This window comes from Podarcis vaucheri, assembly GCF_965113315.1.
Source record: "Podarcis vaucheri genome assembly, chromosome: 5".
Taxonomy (NCBI): domain Eukaryota; kingdom Metazoa; phylum Chordata; class Lepidosauria; order Squamata; family Lacertidae; genus Podarcis; species Podarcis vaucheri.
The window spans coordinates 94,957,669-94,974,789 of record NC_138763.1 but is presented as its reverse complement, the minus strand read 5'-3'; the positions used below and the strand labels follow the sequence as shown (position 1 = coordinate 94,974,789).

Genomic DNA, 17,121 nt, shown 5'->3' with positions numbered 1-17,121 from the left:
CTCTTCCTGGCTCAAGAAGGTTTCTCTGTTTTATTAATGCTGTGACCAGAACTCCCACTTCTGTCAATGAAGCTACACACTAAAATCTCCCCCCTTCCAAAAATAAAAGTGACCGATCAATGATGTCATCAAATTTCATCAGAATTTTAGCGTTGTGTGTGTAGATCAGCACTGAGCAGGAATAAATGAGCTGCTCTCAAAATGAAGCGATTTCACAATACAATAAAATCATACAAAACCAATTGTGTATGTCAGAATACAGTGGTGGTACCTTGGGTTACATACGCTTCAGGTTACATACGCTTCAGGTTACAGAAGCCGCTTACCCAGAAATAGTGCTTCAGGTTAAGAACTTTGCTTCAGGATAAGAACAGAAATCGGGCTCCGGCGGCACGGCGGCAGCAGGAGGCCCCATTAGCTAAAGTGGTGCTTCAGGTTAAGAACAGTTTCAGATTAAGAATGGACCTCCGGAACAAATTAAGTACTTAACCTCAGGTACCACTGCAGTTAAAATGGTTGCTTTTTTTTTTAATGATTTACAGAGACCAACTGGGATAAAACATGTCCAACTAGAATGCTTGCTGGGACGCGGGTGGCGCTGTGGGTTAAACCACAGAGCCTAGGACTTGCCAATCAGATGGTTGGCGGTTCAAATCCCCGCAATGGGGAGAGCTCCCATTGCTCAGTCCCTGCTCCTGCCAACGTAGCAGTTCGAAAGCACGTCAAAGTGCAGATAGCTAAATAGGTACCGCTCTGGTGGGAAGGTAAACGGCGTTTCTGTGTGCTGCCCTGGTTCGCCAGAAGCGGCTTAGTCATGCTGGCCACACGACCCGGAAAAACAAACGACGGCTTCCTCGGCCAATAAAGCGAGATGAGTGCCAAAACCCCAGAGTCGGTCACGACTGGACCTAATGGTCAGGGGTCCCTTTACCTTTAGAATGCTTGCTGAAAGTGGGGAGTTTTAAGACAACAGAGGTTTTGCCTCTCTGAAATGGGAGGGCATTTTAAAGCGTAGGTGCCACCATAATAGATGCCCCATTTTGACACTGCATGGAATGGACGTTCTAAGATGGTATCTGCATGATGCCTTTTCCTGCACAGCACTGTGATTGGTTGGCTGTAAAAGGAACCAGACACACTTCTAGGTATCCTGGTCCCAAGCTGTTTAGGGCTTTGTACCGGCCTGTTGAACTTATCCCAGTTGCTATTGGACTATTATTTTCCAGAACTGAGCTCTGCATTGACCTTGAGTAAGTATCAACTAAGGGACTGGCTCTTCTGGATAGAATCCAGAAGGGATCTGCAACTAATTAGAAACACCAAATTTTCCCCCTGGTATCCACTGAGAACAGAGCATTTTAGTACTAGTTATCTTAGCAAACTCTTGCTAGTGTCCTTCAGAAGTGCCTTTATTGAGCTACATTTCCAAGTAATGCCCACTGCAGTCTTGGATGGCCACTACAACAAGTTCCCATATGCAGACAGACTATGTATGTGTGGTCAACCTCAGGTGGAAGACATCACTCATTATCTGTTAGCTTGCCCCAAGAGATCGTTTTCTGTTCGTGCAAATGGCACACAAATGGTTCGGTTTGAGTGACAATAACAACTTCATAATGCACAAGGTAAGGGATGCGGGTGGCGCTGTGGGTTAAACCACAGAGCCTAGGACTTGCCAATCAGAAGGTCGGCGGTTCGAATCCCCGCAACGGGGTGAGCTCCCATTGTTTGGTCTGTCCCAGCTCCTGCCAACCTAGCAGTTTTAAAGCACAAATTGCAAGTAGATAAATAGGTACCGCTCCAGCGGGAAGGTAAACGGCGTTTCTGTGTGCTGCCCTGGTTCGCCAGAAGCGCCTTAGTCATGCTGGCCACATGACCCGGAAGCTGTATGCCGGCTCCCTCGGCCAATAAAGCGAGATGAGCACCGCAACCCCAGAGTCGGTCACGACTGGACCTAATGGTCAGGGGTCCCTTTACTTTTTTAATGCACAAAGTGGCCCTCTATGCCACTAAGGCCTGGGGGCCGGATGCCTTCTCAATCCGGCCTGGGGGCCAATCGCCTTCTCAATCCGGCCTGTGGATGGTCCAGGAATAAGCATGTTTTTACATGAGTAGAATGTGTTTTTTTATTTAAAATGCATCTCTGAGTTATTTATGGGGCATAGGAATTCGTTCATCCCCCCCCCTATAGTCTGGCCTCCCACACGGTCTGGGGGATGGTGGACCAGCCCATGGCTGAAAAAGGTTGCTGCCCCTGCTTTATGAACTAGCTAAAAAATAAATCAATCAGAAAAAAAGAGTTGGATAAAATCACTAACAATTGTTTTTGGTGATTCAGAGGCTTAATCTGAAAGCAAGCTAGATTTAAGCTTGTTGGTCTCTCTGGTATCTTCTCTCTCTTACTTCATGGATGTCGGCTACTGAGTAGAGATGCATGTTCTACATTATTTCAGTAATACTATTGCTACAGGGTTGTCATGGCCTTAGGCTAGAATGCTGAAATTATGAACTAACAATAGCTAACTGGCAGCCAGTGCAATTCTTTCAACAGTGGCCGTTGAGCTGCTGAGTTCTGCACTAGCTGTAGGTTCAAGCTCAAGCTCAGGGGGTGGGAAAGATGCTGCCAGTATGGAAACAGACCAATGCTCTGACTCTGTATAAGAGAGTTCTATGTTCCACAGGTAGAGACATCACCTTGCCAACAAAGGTCTGTATAGTAAAAGCTATGGTTTTCCCAGTAGTGATGTATGGAAGTGAGAGCTGGACCATAAAGAAGGCTGATCGCCGAAGAATTGATGCTTTTGAATTATGGTGCTGAAGGAGACTCTTGAGAGTCCCATGGACTGCAAGAAGATCAAACCTCTCCATTCTGAAGGAAATCAGCCCCGAGTGCTCACTGGAAGGACAGATCCTGAAGCTGAGGCTCCAATACTTTGGCCACCTCATGAGAAGAGAAGACTCCCTGGAAAAGACCCTGATGTTGGGAAAGATGGAGGGCACAAGGAGAAGGGGACGACAGAGGAAGAGATGGTTGGACAGTGTTCTTGAAGCTACCAGCATGAGTTTGACCAAACTGCGGGAGGCAGTGGAAGACAGGAGTGCCTGGCGTGCTCTGGTCCATGGGGTCATGAAAAAGACCCTGATGACGACAGAGGACGAGATGGTTGGACAGTGTTCTCGAAGCTACCAGCATGGTCCATGGGGTCACGAAGAGTCGGACACGACTAAATGACTAAACAACAAATGTTCCACAGGGGTGGAGGTTGCAAGGTGTTTGACAAGCAACAGGGCAGCCCTCTCTGCCTAACTGGATGCATCAGCTTCCACCATGTTGCGGCGTTCTGGGATGCTTCTCTGTCGCTCCTTCCTAATGAAGGATAACTAAAAATGAGCCGCAGAAGCTGGTAAGCAGAATGAACTCAGATTTGTGGGAGATGTTGAGAACAAGAGGAACATCAAGGAAACGGTAGTGTTATGTACTGAGTTGAATAGGATCCAAAATGCAGCAGTCTGATTGGTCCTAGAACAATAGGATCCAAAATGCAGCAGTCTGATTGGTCCTAGAACAATGCAGCAGTATGATTGGTCCACAGGAGCCACCCAATCCAGCTCCAGATGAAAGTGAATCCACAACCTGATTTTCCTACAGAATTCTGGAATTAGCCAATCACGTGCAGCCCACTGTGTAAATAATGTATATAAAGCAGATAGTTTGAGGGGACATTCATTCCTCCTCACCACTATGAGCTGAATAAAGAGCATGAAATCCACTCTCGAGTATATTTCAGGTAGGTTTGCAGAGTGGAAAAGATGGAGAAATGTTAGCAAATGATCACGAGGAGGCAGAAGGACCATGACATAGGTGGTGTTTCCGTCTCGAGGGTAGGAATGGCCAGAAAAGAGATTTAGAATAAATGTTAGGGAGAAGGTCTTGCTGGTGGAAGACCAACTTTCCAACAGTGGAAAGAGGTTTATAAGCAGAGGCTGGAAAGTCACCTATCAGGGATGGTGTAACAGCCGGCCTTCAGCATCAGCAGGGGGCTGGGTTAGAGTTTTCTTCCAACTCTATGATGCTATCCAGCAAGTCAATGCTGAAGGCAATACAACCCTATCAGAAAAGGTGTTTTTTCTATATGCAGTAACAGCAGCAAGAATACTATTGGCCCAAAAATGGAGGCAAGAAGAATTATCAACAATGGAAGAATGGAGGATGAAATTAATGGACTATGCGGAACTTGACAAACTAACGGGAAGGATCCGAAACTGGTGCGACCAGAAATTTACTGGAGTAAATTTACGGATTATTTGAAAAGTATTTGTGATAACCAGACGTTTGTAGGTTTGCAAGAAGTTCTGTGAGGAATAATATTAGAAATATTGTAAAAATGGAGAAGAAGAGATGATATGTTAAGAGATGTAAAGGCAATATTAAGTTAGGAAATGCATAAGAAGTGATTAAGACGGAGGATTATCAGAGGTGCTGAGGGAAGTCCAATAAGAATGTATTTGTGATAAATTGTGTGGTATGTTTTATAATTTTGTATGTTAAAAACCAATAAAAATATTTATAAAAAAAGAAGAAGAAAGATACCCAACCTTCATGTTTCTTTGATTGTACTGTACTTGGTTCTTGCATAACCACAAAAGTTAGCATCTGGAACTTCTTTCCAGTCCATGCTGCCTTTTTTTAATGAGGTGAAATTATACTAACTAGGCAGGCTGGGAACCGTATACCTGAGTAAGATTTATCAGCTGCTAAAAGAAACTAAAGAATTCAGGAAGGGAAACTTTGCTGTCGAGAGATAAAAGATACTCCAAGCTGAGCTCACACACTTGGCTCTTAATTTTCTGGCTCCCAATGCAAATAAGAGGAACATCATTTTCCTTGCCTAACAGAAGAAAAAAAACAACAGTACTGATTCACGTGGTGTTTTGAAAACTCTTCCTTCCGGCTAAAATCAAGACAGGTATCTTTCCATGACGACCTTCATACAGTTAACCACATATATAAAATCTAGCACTGATGCCAACTAGACTATATGTAGAGAGAAAGTGCAGTTGCCATGTTAGTCTTGTGGCACCTTTAAAGGCTGACACGTTTATTAGTTTCCTAAACAGCGGGTGGCGCTGTGGGTTAAACCACAGAGCCTAGGACTTGCCAATCAGGAGGTTGGTGGTTTGAATCCCCGCGATGAGGTCGATGGTTCGAAACCCCGCGACGGGGTGAGCTCCCGTTGCTCGGTCCCTGCTCCTGCCAACCTAGCAGTTCAAAAGCACGTCAAAGTGCAAGTAGATAATTAGGTACCGCTCCAGTGGGAAGATAAACGACGTTTCCGTGCGCTGCTCTGTTTCACCAGAAGCGGCTTAGTCATGCTGGCCACATGACCCAGAAGCTGTACGCCGGCTCCTTTGGCCAATAAAGCGAGATGAGCGCTGCAACCTCAGAGTTGGTCACGACTGGACCTAATGGTCAGGGGTCCCTTTACCTTTACCTTAAAATGTATTGGGTTAAAAAAACCCACAACACTCAAAGTGGCATACCAAAAAAGAAGATAAAACCGTAGAATCAAGAAGAAAAACATACAGCCCAACTTTAGTTAAAATTCTAAAGCAGGTTAGAAGTCACCTCAGCTTTCCAAGCACCTGGGTACTTATTTATTTTCACTCAAAAATCACAAGGCGGTTCACAAAAAAAACCAAACCCAGAATGATGACACAAAATGCGCGCATATATATATATATATATAAATTTTTTTAAAAAAAAATCAAAGAAAACTAGTTAAGGCCTCCCAAAAATTGCACGGCGGTGGGGCCTGCAGGGAGTTCCAAAGCGAAAAGCCCCTGCCACAATAGCCACAACCAAGAAGCGCCGCCACCGGAGAAGACGCCGCGCAGCCCAGCTGACACCACCGCGGTGCCGGGCAGCTGGGCGGTCGAACCGGAAGCAGGGGGCGGAGCCAGAAGCCCGCCCCGCCCTCCCCCGTCCGTCCGTCAGCCCGCGCGCGCGTGCGCAAACCCACCCCCGCCGCCCGTGCGCTTTGACAACCTTTGGAGCGACGCTCGCCAGGCCCGCGCGGTTGTTCCGTGAGGGGGCAGGTGAGGAGGAGGAGGAGGAGGAGGGCGCCTTCCCGGGGCCTCCGCATCCCCGGGGTGGGGGCTTGGTGGGCCTGACGCGGCTTCGTCGCCGCGGGGTGGGGTGGGATGGCGGCAGAGCTCCTAGGCGCTGAGGGAAGGCCCTAGTCGCCACAGCGTCTGAGGCGCGGGGCGGTTGGGAAGAAATTGGGCCCACGGCTGAGGGGGGGGGGACGCGGTTGGAAGAGTCCCTAAACCGGCCCCCTCCACCGCTGCTCATCTCCCCATCTCCTTTCTCTTCCCCTCCTCTACCTCTATCCCTCCCTTCTCCTCTTCCCCCACCCTTCTCCTTAACCCCACTTGTCCTCTCCCCTCCCACTCGCCCTAATAATATTAATATTAATAATAATAATTTTATTGTTTACACCCCAGCCACTCTGGTCTGCTCGCCACTAGTGCCAGATTTACATACAGTGGTACCTCTAGATACAAACGGGATCCATTCCGGGGCCCTGTTCGCATCTAGAAGCAAATGTAACTAGTGATGACACGTCGGCGCACGCGCGCGTTGCTCTTCGCCGCTTCTGCACATGTGCGTGACGTCATTTTGAGCGTCTGTGCATGCGCAAGCGACGAAACCCGGAAGTAATGCGCTCCGTTACTTCCAGGTTGCCGTGGAGTGCAACTCGAACGCGCTCAACTTGAAGCGTATTCAACCCAAGGTATGACTGTATAAGCTAAACAAGCTATAAGGGACGCGGGTGGCGCTGTGGGTTAAAGCACAGAGCCTTGGGCTTGCCGATCAGAAGGTCGGCTGTTCGAATCCCCGCGATGGGGTGAGCTCCCATTGCTCGGTCCCTGCTCCTGCCAACCTAGCAGTCTGAAAGCACATCAAAGTGCAAGTAGATAAATAGGTACCGCTCTGGCGGGAAGGTAAACGGCGTTTCCGTGCGCTGCTCTGGTTCGCCAGAAGCGGCTTAGTCATGCTGGCCACATGACCCAGAAGCTGTACACTGGCTCCCTCGGCCAATAAAGCGAGATGAGCGCCACAACCCCAGAGTCGGTCACGACTGGACCTAATGGTCAGGGGTCCCTTTATCTTTACTTAAAACAAGCTATAGCTTAGGGCCCCACTCTCTTGGGGAGGCCCAAAAAAATTAAAGTAAAAAAAACCTGGATGTACATTTCCAAAATATAAGATAAAAAATAAATAAAATAAAACCTACATACAGCAACAGTGGCAAATGGCTTTAGATACCTATGGGGTCCATCAGTTACCATATAGCATATATTCAACACAAAAAACAGTGACAGTTTGTTGTTGACAAAGGACAGCTGGACATATAAAGGCGCACCATTACCTTCAGTGGCTTAGGGCCGCATCAAACCTAAAACTGGCCCTGCTCACAGCATATATCAGAACACACTAAAGCATTAAAAACAACAACACAACTTCCTGATACAGGGCTTCCCTTCTGCACTTCCTCCTCCCCCATCCCTCTCCTCTCCCACTTCATGCCTCTTCTCACCTAAGGCTGGGTGATGTCGGCTTTTCAACAGCAGCCCAACATCACATACATGGCAATGTTGGAAAGCAGAGGGAGGGACAAGCTCTGTCAGGCCTGGCCCTGTGTTGATGCAGCTTGTTCCTCCAGGCGCTGGCAGAGGATGGAGTCAGGCGCATGCAAGCAGCACCTGGCCCTCAAACCAGTCCTGGGTGATGTGTCGATACATAGCCCAGGCCTGCTGTCACCCCTCCTATCCCCTTCTTCGTCCTCTCCTCCTCCCTCTCCCCACTCCTCTCCCTGTTCCCCCGCCCAGGGCTTTGCAGGAGGGCACCCCTTAGCCAAGGGGCAGATCAGCAGGGTTGGAAAATCATACAGTTGGAAGCAATCTTGAGAGTCATCAGGATCCTCATCTGAAGCATTCATGACAGATGGCCACCCAACCTCGGCTTGTATTCACTTCTTCCCACTGTTCCCCATGGGACTGCAAATTCAGGGTTTAAATTGGGGGGGGGGGAGTTTTCATTTGCAGGAGTTTTTTTAAATTGCTGCTGCTGCACCAGAAGTTATTTTCATGTTTGCTATATAGAATTGCCCACAGCTCTTGTGTTAAATACAGAGGGCTGTATAACTGCCAAGGCAGGTGTTGGTAGTTTTATTGTGCCAAGGGAATTGTTATTATATATTTGTTTTATACCCAACCTTTTTACCCCAATAGAGATTCAGAGATAACAATAAGAACTGCAGAAGAAAGCATGGGAGGAGAAATCATTTGGAAAGGATTAATCATTCACAGAACTAAAACTATATGTATATATTAAAAGTCTGTTGAAATCTTTTCATCTGCCATCCTCTTGGTGAGAGGTTTTGCTCCCTGGGAACCAAGGCTTGGGAATGGGTGATTTATCCAATGAGATTCACTGTGAGGGGATTGAATGTCAGGCTCTACAATACTACAGCGGCTCTTGGTGAGATTTGGGGGCTTAAATTAAATACTTGAAGGTGCTTAAGAAAGGTGTATTGTCTAGCCCCTTGACTTAACCCATCCACTCCAAGAAAATGGGACCAATTTGAGATCCTGCTTGAAGGTGAACCTTTATTGGTTGTCTGCTTCTAGTCAAAAAGATTCAGAACTTAAAACTGTAATTCTTTTATGAGCAGAAGATGCCTGCCGAAAAACATCAGCCGGAAGGAGGGAATCATGTTTCTATTGGGAGTGATTCAGATAATACAGGACTAATGGAAGCTGAAGAAAGAGGTGTTTTGCCTCCTAGTGAAGGTCACATGGGAGACCATCTGGAAGCTCTTGCCTTGGAAAGCAAGCTACCTGCAGTAGCAGGCATATCTTCTGGAGCACTGAGAAAGGGACCGCTGCTGCTCATCGACAGGCAGCAAATCCAGTCTGTGGCACGTGGTGCTCAGGCAGATGAACTCAGAGACCTGGAAGTTGATGTGTATGACCAGGATGTATTGGAACAAGGAGTTCTTCAGCAGGTAGACAATGCAATAAATGAAGCAAACAAGGCGGTGCAAATTGCTGATGCAGAAAAAGAATACCAGTCTGTACTGGATGACTTGAGGTAAGCGGAGTTACTTCTTTTTACTTTAAGGTGAAGGGTATACGCATCATGGGGAGTAGAAATTGTGGACAGGATTCAACTGTGTCTTGTATGCACAGACTTAAAACTGCTCTGGAGGGTTGGAGGAAAGTCCTGTTGCACGAATGGACCTTGTTCCCTGTGTGCATAGCCCACTCAACATTACATTGAATTCCACCCTATTGAAGGCACATTTGTAGAAGCCTTGGGACACATTTCATCAAGTAAACTAAAAGCCCTGTCCTAGTTATCTGCCAACATACTACAAAATATTTCAGACCACTAAATGTCAACAGGTTTAGTTACACAAGTACTCAGAACCCAACCATTCTGGTTAGCTAGCTCAGAGAAATATTTGGGTGAAATATTTGGGTGATCATTTATGCTAGGTAAGCCAGTGGAGCTTCTCCAGGCTGGTTATGAAATAGCTTGTACACCAGAGCTGGCAGAAGAAAATCTGAACAGTGCCCCTTTAGTGGATTTACAAAGCATTGCCAAAACATCACAATTTCACAGAAAGGAAGAAATGTTTTGCTTTCTTAGTTGCTTGCATGATTACCAGCCAGCTGCTAAAATTTTAGACTGCAGTTGTGTTGCATTGAAGTCAGTGCATACTTTGTCATGAATTTTGGTAGGCTCAAGATTGCATTTGTAGCTGCTTTCTCTTGTATGAGAAGGATTTGAGCCTTGGGATATGGAAGGTTGGCAGTTCTGTTTCACCTTAATTATTACTCTTCCTTCTTCATGCTAATGCCCTAAAGCAGGAGTGGGGAATCTTTTTCAGGTGAAGTGCCAGATTTTTACTCCCCGCCCAACTCCTCAAGCGGTTTTGATAGGTGGGTAGGACGGCCTACCTGTCAGTTACCTTGTTAAATTGTGGGTGAACATATCAAACAACACAGCGATTCTTCCAAAGCTGCTCTTTATTTGTAAGCTGCAACAGAACTGAACTGAGGAGCTCAGTCAGCCTGCTTATATAGAGCTCCAGAACAATGTAACTGTTGCCATTTTCTAAAACTATCCAATCACGGAACGTCACTTTTGATCCTTCATTTGCATAACTATCTACAGTATCCCCCTGCTGGCCCAGGGTGAGAACTTCAGTACATAACACACCTGATGTCAGGTTAAGTGCTCTCCATTACATGTGCAGTTTGAAATCAAGCCACATGGACAAATGCAGGGATTTGCAGGCACCACTGATCAGTGTTCAATTTTCTCTAAAATACTGAATGTAAAGCAAGAATTGAAATAAATCTAAATAATTTCTAGTGAGATTTCATTGAGCAAGCGTTTCCTCCTCCTCCTCCTGCTTACACAGTAAAAATGTTTTAGGGACCATTGTTATATGATGGTCATATCTTCAAAGTTGCAGGTTTTGTGAGCGTCTATTTTTCAGCTACTATTTACAGAAACAATATTAGGTTTTCAGTTTTAAACATTCCCGAGTGTTTGCGTTGAATATGCTTTTATCTGTATTCAGTTTTTGAAGCTACTCAGTGGTGTTCAATAGATGTTGATTAGGTTTGTGTTTTCAGGTCATGTACAACATCCTTGAAACAAATCGCTACAATTATTGAGCAATTTACTCCACAAGCTGCCACTAATAAAGATATTAGTAGAAAACTAGATTCTGTGAAGCGGCAAAAATACAACAAGGTAACTGGAAGTTCCTAATTGTAAGTGTGTTAAATCACCTTTAAATCATTTTTTAAGTTAGTATCTTAAAGAACTCTGTACAAGTCTCACTGAAGCTAATTTGCTGGTTCTGGCTTCATGAGTCAGATTATTTTATTTTTCAACTTCATGTTGTGTCCACTTCAGGTTACGTGTTTTTGTGTTGCGTTCTGTGGCAACCTGGAAGTAACCCCTTTCTGGTACTTCCAGGTTGCCGCAGGAAAGGGTTACTGCCGGGTTTCGCCGCTCGTGCATGCGCAAGAAGCACTAAATTGCGCCGCACGCAGATGCGGCACTTCGGCTTGCGTCAGTTCTGTGTTACGGACGGGCCTATGGAATGGATTCCATCCGTATCATGAGGTTCCACTGTAACTGCTGTAGGTGTGGGTTGCAGTTCCCTTAAGCTGTTTTGTACTTTAAACTTGTTATCAGTGGTGAAGGGGAAGTCTCTTCCTGTCACTCCTCCTGTCAGATTATTTCTATTTCCTTCAGATTCAGCAAATAGATTGATTTGCCCCTAAGTCCAAGGACTTCCAATTGTGGAATGATGGAATAGTGCCTTCCCCCATCCTATCCCCCCAGCACCCACCAAAATTGGCTCAGAACTGGGGTCGGGGGAGCCCCAAGAACTCTAGGGGACTGGGGGATTGTTCCATCTGGCAAGTGGCAGTGCTTGCACAGATGGAATGTTCCTCATAGTATGACATTGAATTCTACCCATTGTATCAGTGCTGGAACATCTGCGCAGGCTCTGTCTTGCCTTCTGGGCTTGGTTCAAGTTGAAGTTGCGAACCACAAATCCTTCATGGGTTTGTAGAAAGAGGGGCATTCCCTTGGCTGTCTTCTGTCATGGAATACTGTTTTCCTAGACGAGTCCTTCCATACTTGGTGCGCTCCAGAAGTTTGGGATTACAGTTCCCATCAGCAAGAGCCATGTTGCCTGCTGCGGATGCAAGTTTTAGTCCAGAACATCTGGCGGGCATCAGTTTGGACAAAGCTGCACTAAACACATAATACAGTGGTACCTTGGGTTAAGAATTTAATTCGTTCCAGACGTCTGTTCTTAACCTGAAACTGTTCTTAACCTGAAGCACCACTTTAGCTCATGGGGCCTCCCGCTGCCGCCGCGCTGCTGCTGCACGATTTCTGTTCTCATCCTGAAACAAAGTTCTTAACCCAAGGTACTATTTCTGGGTTAGTGGAGTCTGTAACCTGAAGCGTCTGTAACATGAAGCGTATGTAACCCAAGGTACCACTGTATCTTATTTGAGCAGGTTCTAAAAGTTTGGTTTTTTAAACTTGGCTTTAAGTAAAATTTGGATTATTTTAGGGTTCTATGTGTTTGTAGTTATCCCAATTGTTTTATTTGTAAAAACATGCAAACATGTTTTTATATTTCTTTTTACAGTTATACATATCAAATGCAAATTGTTCACCTGAGAAGTAGATGTTGTTTTCCTTCCCCCTTGGGAATTGAATGAAAACTTAAGTGAGCTTTACAAATTATGTTTATGAAGCAAGTACTGTTCCCATTCTGTCTTGCTATTTGTTGTCATCGTTGAGAATATAGGGTTGAATCCTACTAAGTCATACTCCATTGAACTCAGTGGACATGACCAGTTTAAGCCCATTAATTTTAATAGGTCTTCTCACAGCATGAATATAACCCAGATAATTTGCTAGTCTGTTTTAATTCTATTCTCTCATGATTTCAGGAGCAGCAGTTGAAAAAAATCAAAGCAAAGCAAAGACGCCTTCAAATAATTCTTGGAGAAGAAATTTCTGGTGAAATAGATGGTGTGGACTTTGAGGAAGATGTCGGTAAGGAAAATGATAATTTATTTGGGTCCTCTTGGTATAATACCTTTATTTGAAATCAACTTTTAATATTATGCTTGGAAAAAATACACCAAGTTTATTACTGAAGTTTATTAACTTCAATGAGTTGTTTTTTTTAAGAGAGATTTAGCACTGTTTTAATTTTCTGCACCTGCAGAATTGCTCATCTGAGCACTCGTGTGGGAATCTTCATGGATGAAAATAAATCTTGGTTCAGTTCAGAAGGGATGGTTGTTCTTTAGAATCACTAGAGCTTTGCTCTTAATAAATTGAAACTGTTAATCAAATTAGCTGAGCTGCAAAGAAAAAATAATGTTTTAAGTTGACAAACACCATGATAGCATTTCACTGAAAGATGTAATTCAATCAATCAACATTCACAATTTTTAATATGTGGAAAGAAAATTACATGCAGTAAACACAAGCACAACAGTATGTTTTGCATTGTTGTTAGAGCTGTCACTTTCTATTCCTCACAGCTCCAGCTGCGGTCTACCAAGTATCAATGAGCATGCATTGAACAGGCTATTAAATTAGAGAACTGAAGTTTTGCAAAGATATTGGAAGTTTTGCCCTTATGTCTTGTCAGTCCTTTCCATTTTCCCTTCTGCTCTGTTGAAAGCATTCTTACTGAGGTTTCTGCTGCTCCTTTTATTTTTATTCATTTTTTAATAGAATGTATATACCACCCTTCTCATTCATATGCATCACTCATACTGATTTACAGCAATAATGTTACAATCTCATGATACAACAGCAATAAAAAACACATATTAAACAGAGTTGAGTTCAGCAGATAAAAACACCACAGAAAAGACAATGTGCACAGCAAGGCAGAATTTTGTCAGAACAGAAAAGTCTTCAGCAAACAGGAGAAGATGGAATAGTAAAGGCCAAATGTACCTCATCAGGTGGTCTCGGTGTAGCCACTGAAAAGGCCTTGTCTCTCCTAATCGTGTGCCCATCACAGTTGGAACCCACCGAAGGGCCTCTCTACTGGATCTTAGGGGGTGGGCAGGCTGATGCAGGAGGAGACAGTCCTCAAAATAACCTGAACCCAAGCCATTTAGGGCTTCAAAGCTACATCAACACCTTTAATTGTGCTCTGAAACAAATTGGCAACTAGTACAGTTGTTGCAGAGTAGGGGTCACATGGTCCTGAGGGCAAGCACCTATTGACATCCTAGCTACTGCATTCTGTACCAATGGAAACCTCTCTAGGACCCTTGAAAGTAAGTCCAGTGTAGACTACAGTGGTGCCTCGCAAGACGAAAAGAATCCGTTCCGGGATTCTCGTCGTCTAGCGGTTTTTTCGTCTTGCGAAGCAAGCCCATTGATTAGCGCTACAGCGGTCTAGCGGCTTTCCCTGATCAGCTGTTAAGCGGGTTTTTCAGCGGAACAGCTGATAGGCGGCTTAGGAAAAGGGGGGGAGCGAAAAAAACCCGCGGGGACGCGCAAGATTTTTTCGTCTTGCGAAGCAACCCCATAGGGAAATTCGTTTTGCGAAGCGCCTGCAAAACGGAAAACCCTTTCGTCTAGCGGGTTTTCCGTCTTGCGAGGCGTTCGTCTTGCGGGGCACCACTGTACATTGTTGGCATCTGTCTGTCTCAAGAGACAATGGAATGTACCTCCGGAAGTGAAGTCAAACAGCTGCATTAGCAGCACTGAAGTGACCTCCCTGAACAGTGTGTATGGAGGTCCTGAGCTATGCAGAGATTGATCCCCCATTCAGCTTCACTGATGCATTCCAAAGGAAAGCAGAGAAATATGTTTGGCACCAGCTTAGCTGCAGGAGTTGCTGGAGGCATACAAGGCGCCATCTAACCGCCTTAGGGTCTCCACTTCGGATTTGTGTAGGGTTTACTCTTTTCTTCTCCCAAAGATATCCCGCAAAGCAGTGGAGGCTTAGGATGAGAGATTTCCTTCTCCTAGATGGGCTGCCTTTCCAGGTTGACTTCCCTCTGGGCTACATTACCGTAATCCAGTTTAGAAGTAACTAAGATGTGTGCTATCATGGCCAGGTTCGATTCAGGAACATGTGCATCTTGTACACCAGCATAAGTTGGGCAAAAGTGCTCCTAGCCTCAGCCAGGGCATACAAATCCAAAGTCAAATCCAGGCACACCCCCAGACTGTAAGCCTGTTTCTTCAAGGGGCATACTAGCACATTCAAAACTTGTTGAATCCTTCTAACAGAGTCCATTTCTCTCCTGGCCAGGAGCACTTCTGCCTTTTCTGGATTAAGCTTCAATTAATTGACCCTCATCCAGCCCATTATTCCCCCAGAATTTAGGGTATCAGCAGCTTTCTTGGTATTAGACAAAAAATAGAAATATTTCTGCTTGTTAACTGCATGTTGATGGCAGTGCACTCAAATCTGTGGATGGTTTCCCTCAGTGGGAGGGAGCTGACCCCAACTTCAGGATCTGATCTCAAAGAAATTTTTTTGGTTTTCTGTTTCTTCTATGCCAGGGGTCAGCAAACTTTTTCAGCAGGGGGCTGGTCCACTGTCCCTCAGACCTTGGGGGGGGGGGCGGACTATATTTTGAAAGGGGAAAAAAGAACGAAATAACCCAGAGATGCATTTCAAATAAAAGGACACATTCTACTCATGTAAAAACACGCTGATTCCCGGGCTGTCTGTGGGCTGGATTTAGAAGGCGTTAGGGCCGGATCTAGCCCCCGGGCCTTAGTTTGCCTACCCATGTTCTATGCTGTATTATCTCACCATGTTCTCCAAATAGGTTATTTGGCTTCTGGTAACACTTTTACAATGATGACCCCTAGATGTCTGTCTTCTCCCACTTTCAGTCCTATAGCTTCTTTCGTTTAAGCATCTGTAAGAGCCACCTGTCTGTCTGCGCCTGTTGCTATTTTTTCTCCATTCTCTTTCTTTCTCTCCCCCATTTTGTCAAGTCTCCATGTTGGTTTCTGGCCATTTTGTGCATTGACCTTCTTTACATTTATAGTTTTCCCACCTCTCTGCCCTGTGTTCCTTCTATAAAGCACAAGGATATAGCAGATCTGTTCATTTGAACTCTCAGGATAATAGCTTTATCCTGAAGATTGTTTCACACTGAGATAAATGGGTGCGCTTGTCTTTTTCACATACAGTGGTACCTCGGGTTAAGAACTTAATTCGTTCTAGAGGTCCGTTCTTAACCTGAAACTGTTCTTAACCTGAAGCACCACTTTAGCTAATGGGGCCTCCCGCTGCTGCCGCCGCATGATTTCTGTTCTCATCCTGAAGCAAAATTCTTAACCTGAGATACTATTTCTGGGTTAGCGGAGTCTGTAACCTGAAGCGCCTGTAACCTGAGGTACCACTGTATATGTTTCTGCTGGAGGGGAAGAAGTTGTGTATAGATCTTTTTAATCTTTTTTTTTGGGGGGGGGGTTGTGTTTTGTAGAACCTGGTCCCTCATCCCTTGGGAGCATGCTTATGCCAGCCCAGGAAACTGAGTGGGAGAACCTCATCCGAACTGGTCAGATGACTCCATTTGGAACAAAGATACTCCAGAGCCAAGAGAAGAAGCCCCGTCGGATAATGTTAGATGAAGGAGCTGGTTTTGAAAAATACTTGGCAGATCAAGCAAAACTCTCATTTGAAAGGAAGAGGCCTTCAGTTCGTAAGGGGACCAAGAAGAAAGCTCCTTTGCAGAAGAATCTGATCAAAACTCCAGTATGTCCCATAAAAGGCAAAGGAACCGAGAGTAAAAGCCGGCCCAAAACGGACAGCCGTTTGAAGAAGCACATGAGAAAGCTTCAGAACCACGTTCTTAAGATTCAGGCCAAGGCCAGACTTCCTAAGTGCAATGAGATACAGGGAGAGGAGCGACAGGAGGACAGTGAGGGGTCGGAATACAGGCCTGATGAAGAAGAGCTTGGCAGTCTGGATGGGGAAGATGAATTTTTTCAAGAAGATGATGGTGATGATTATGAAGTGAAACCTCTGCCAAGGAGAAAGAGATTTTCATTAACACACGAATTTCAAGAAGATGTTGGGGATGATGACTTTTTCCCAAGCTCTGATGAAGAGGAGGAGGATGATATTGCTGGGAAAAGGAGAATTAAAAAATGTAGAGATGACGGCAATGAAGATTACTATAAACAAAGGTTAAGGTTAGTAAAAAACAACACCCACCCAAATATTTCTAGTGGCAATTCCAGTTGTTTTTTTTTAATACATACAAAAACTAGACTGTTGTATGCCTCCTACATTTTAGAACAGCTGGGGAACAGAACAGAAGATCCTTAATATCAGAATATGTTGTGGTTTCATTTTTTTCTTGGAGAGCTCTTTTTATCCCAATGAAATAATTAGATGTATATGCCCAGTCAGTGCAAAAAAGCATGGATATTGTAATGTATGAATGACTAACAGGGTACTCTATAAGTAAACATATATCATTAAATATGGTGGTGCAAAG

At 44.9% G+C, this 17,121-nt stretch overlaps 1 protein-coding gene and 1 long non-coding RNA gene across 2 annotated transcripts in view; one reads left to right on the top strand and one right to left on the bottom strand.

The window, feature by feature from the left end:
* Positions 1-916: 916 nt before the first annotated feature.
* LOC309532741 overlaps positions 917-17,121 on the bottom strand; it is a 146,780-nt gene continuing 130,575 nt past the window's right edge. Inside the window, exon 3 of the long non-coding RNA XR_014219996.1 lies at positions 917-931. This is a non-coding gene — a long non-coding RNA (uncharacterized lncRNA). The remainder of the gene's footprint in view (positions 932-17,121) is intronic.
* The window catches only part of ERCC6 (ERCC excision repair 6, chromatin remodeling factor), a 50,395-nt gene continuing 39,270 nt past the window's right edge, over positions 5,997-17,121 (top strand). Inside the window, exons 1-5 of the mRNA XM_082223046.1 lie at positions 5,997-6,096; positions 8,739-9,157; positions 10,714-10,834; positions 12,568-12,673; positions 16,102-16,813. Of these exons, the coding sequence (XP_082079172.1) occupies positions 8,742-9,157; positions 10,714-10,834; positions 12,568-12,673; positions 16,102-16,813 (1,355 nt within the window). The 5' untranslated portion in view covers positions 5,997-6,096; positions 8,739-8,741. The remainder of the gene's footprint in view (positions 6,097-8,738; positions 9,158-10,713; positions 10,835-12,567; positions 12,674-16,101; positions 16,814-17,121) is intronic.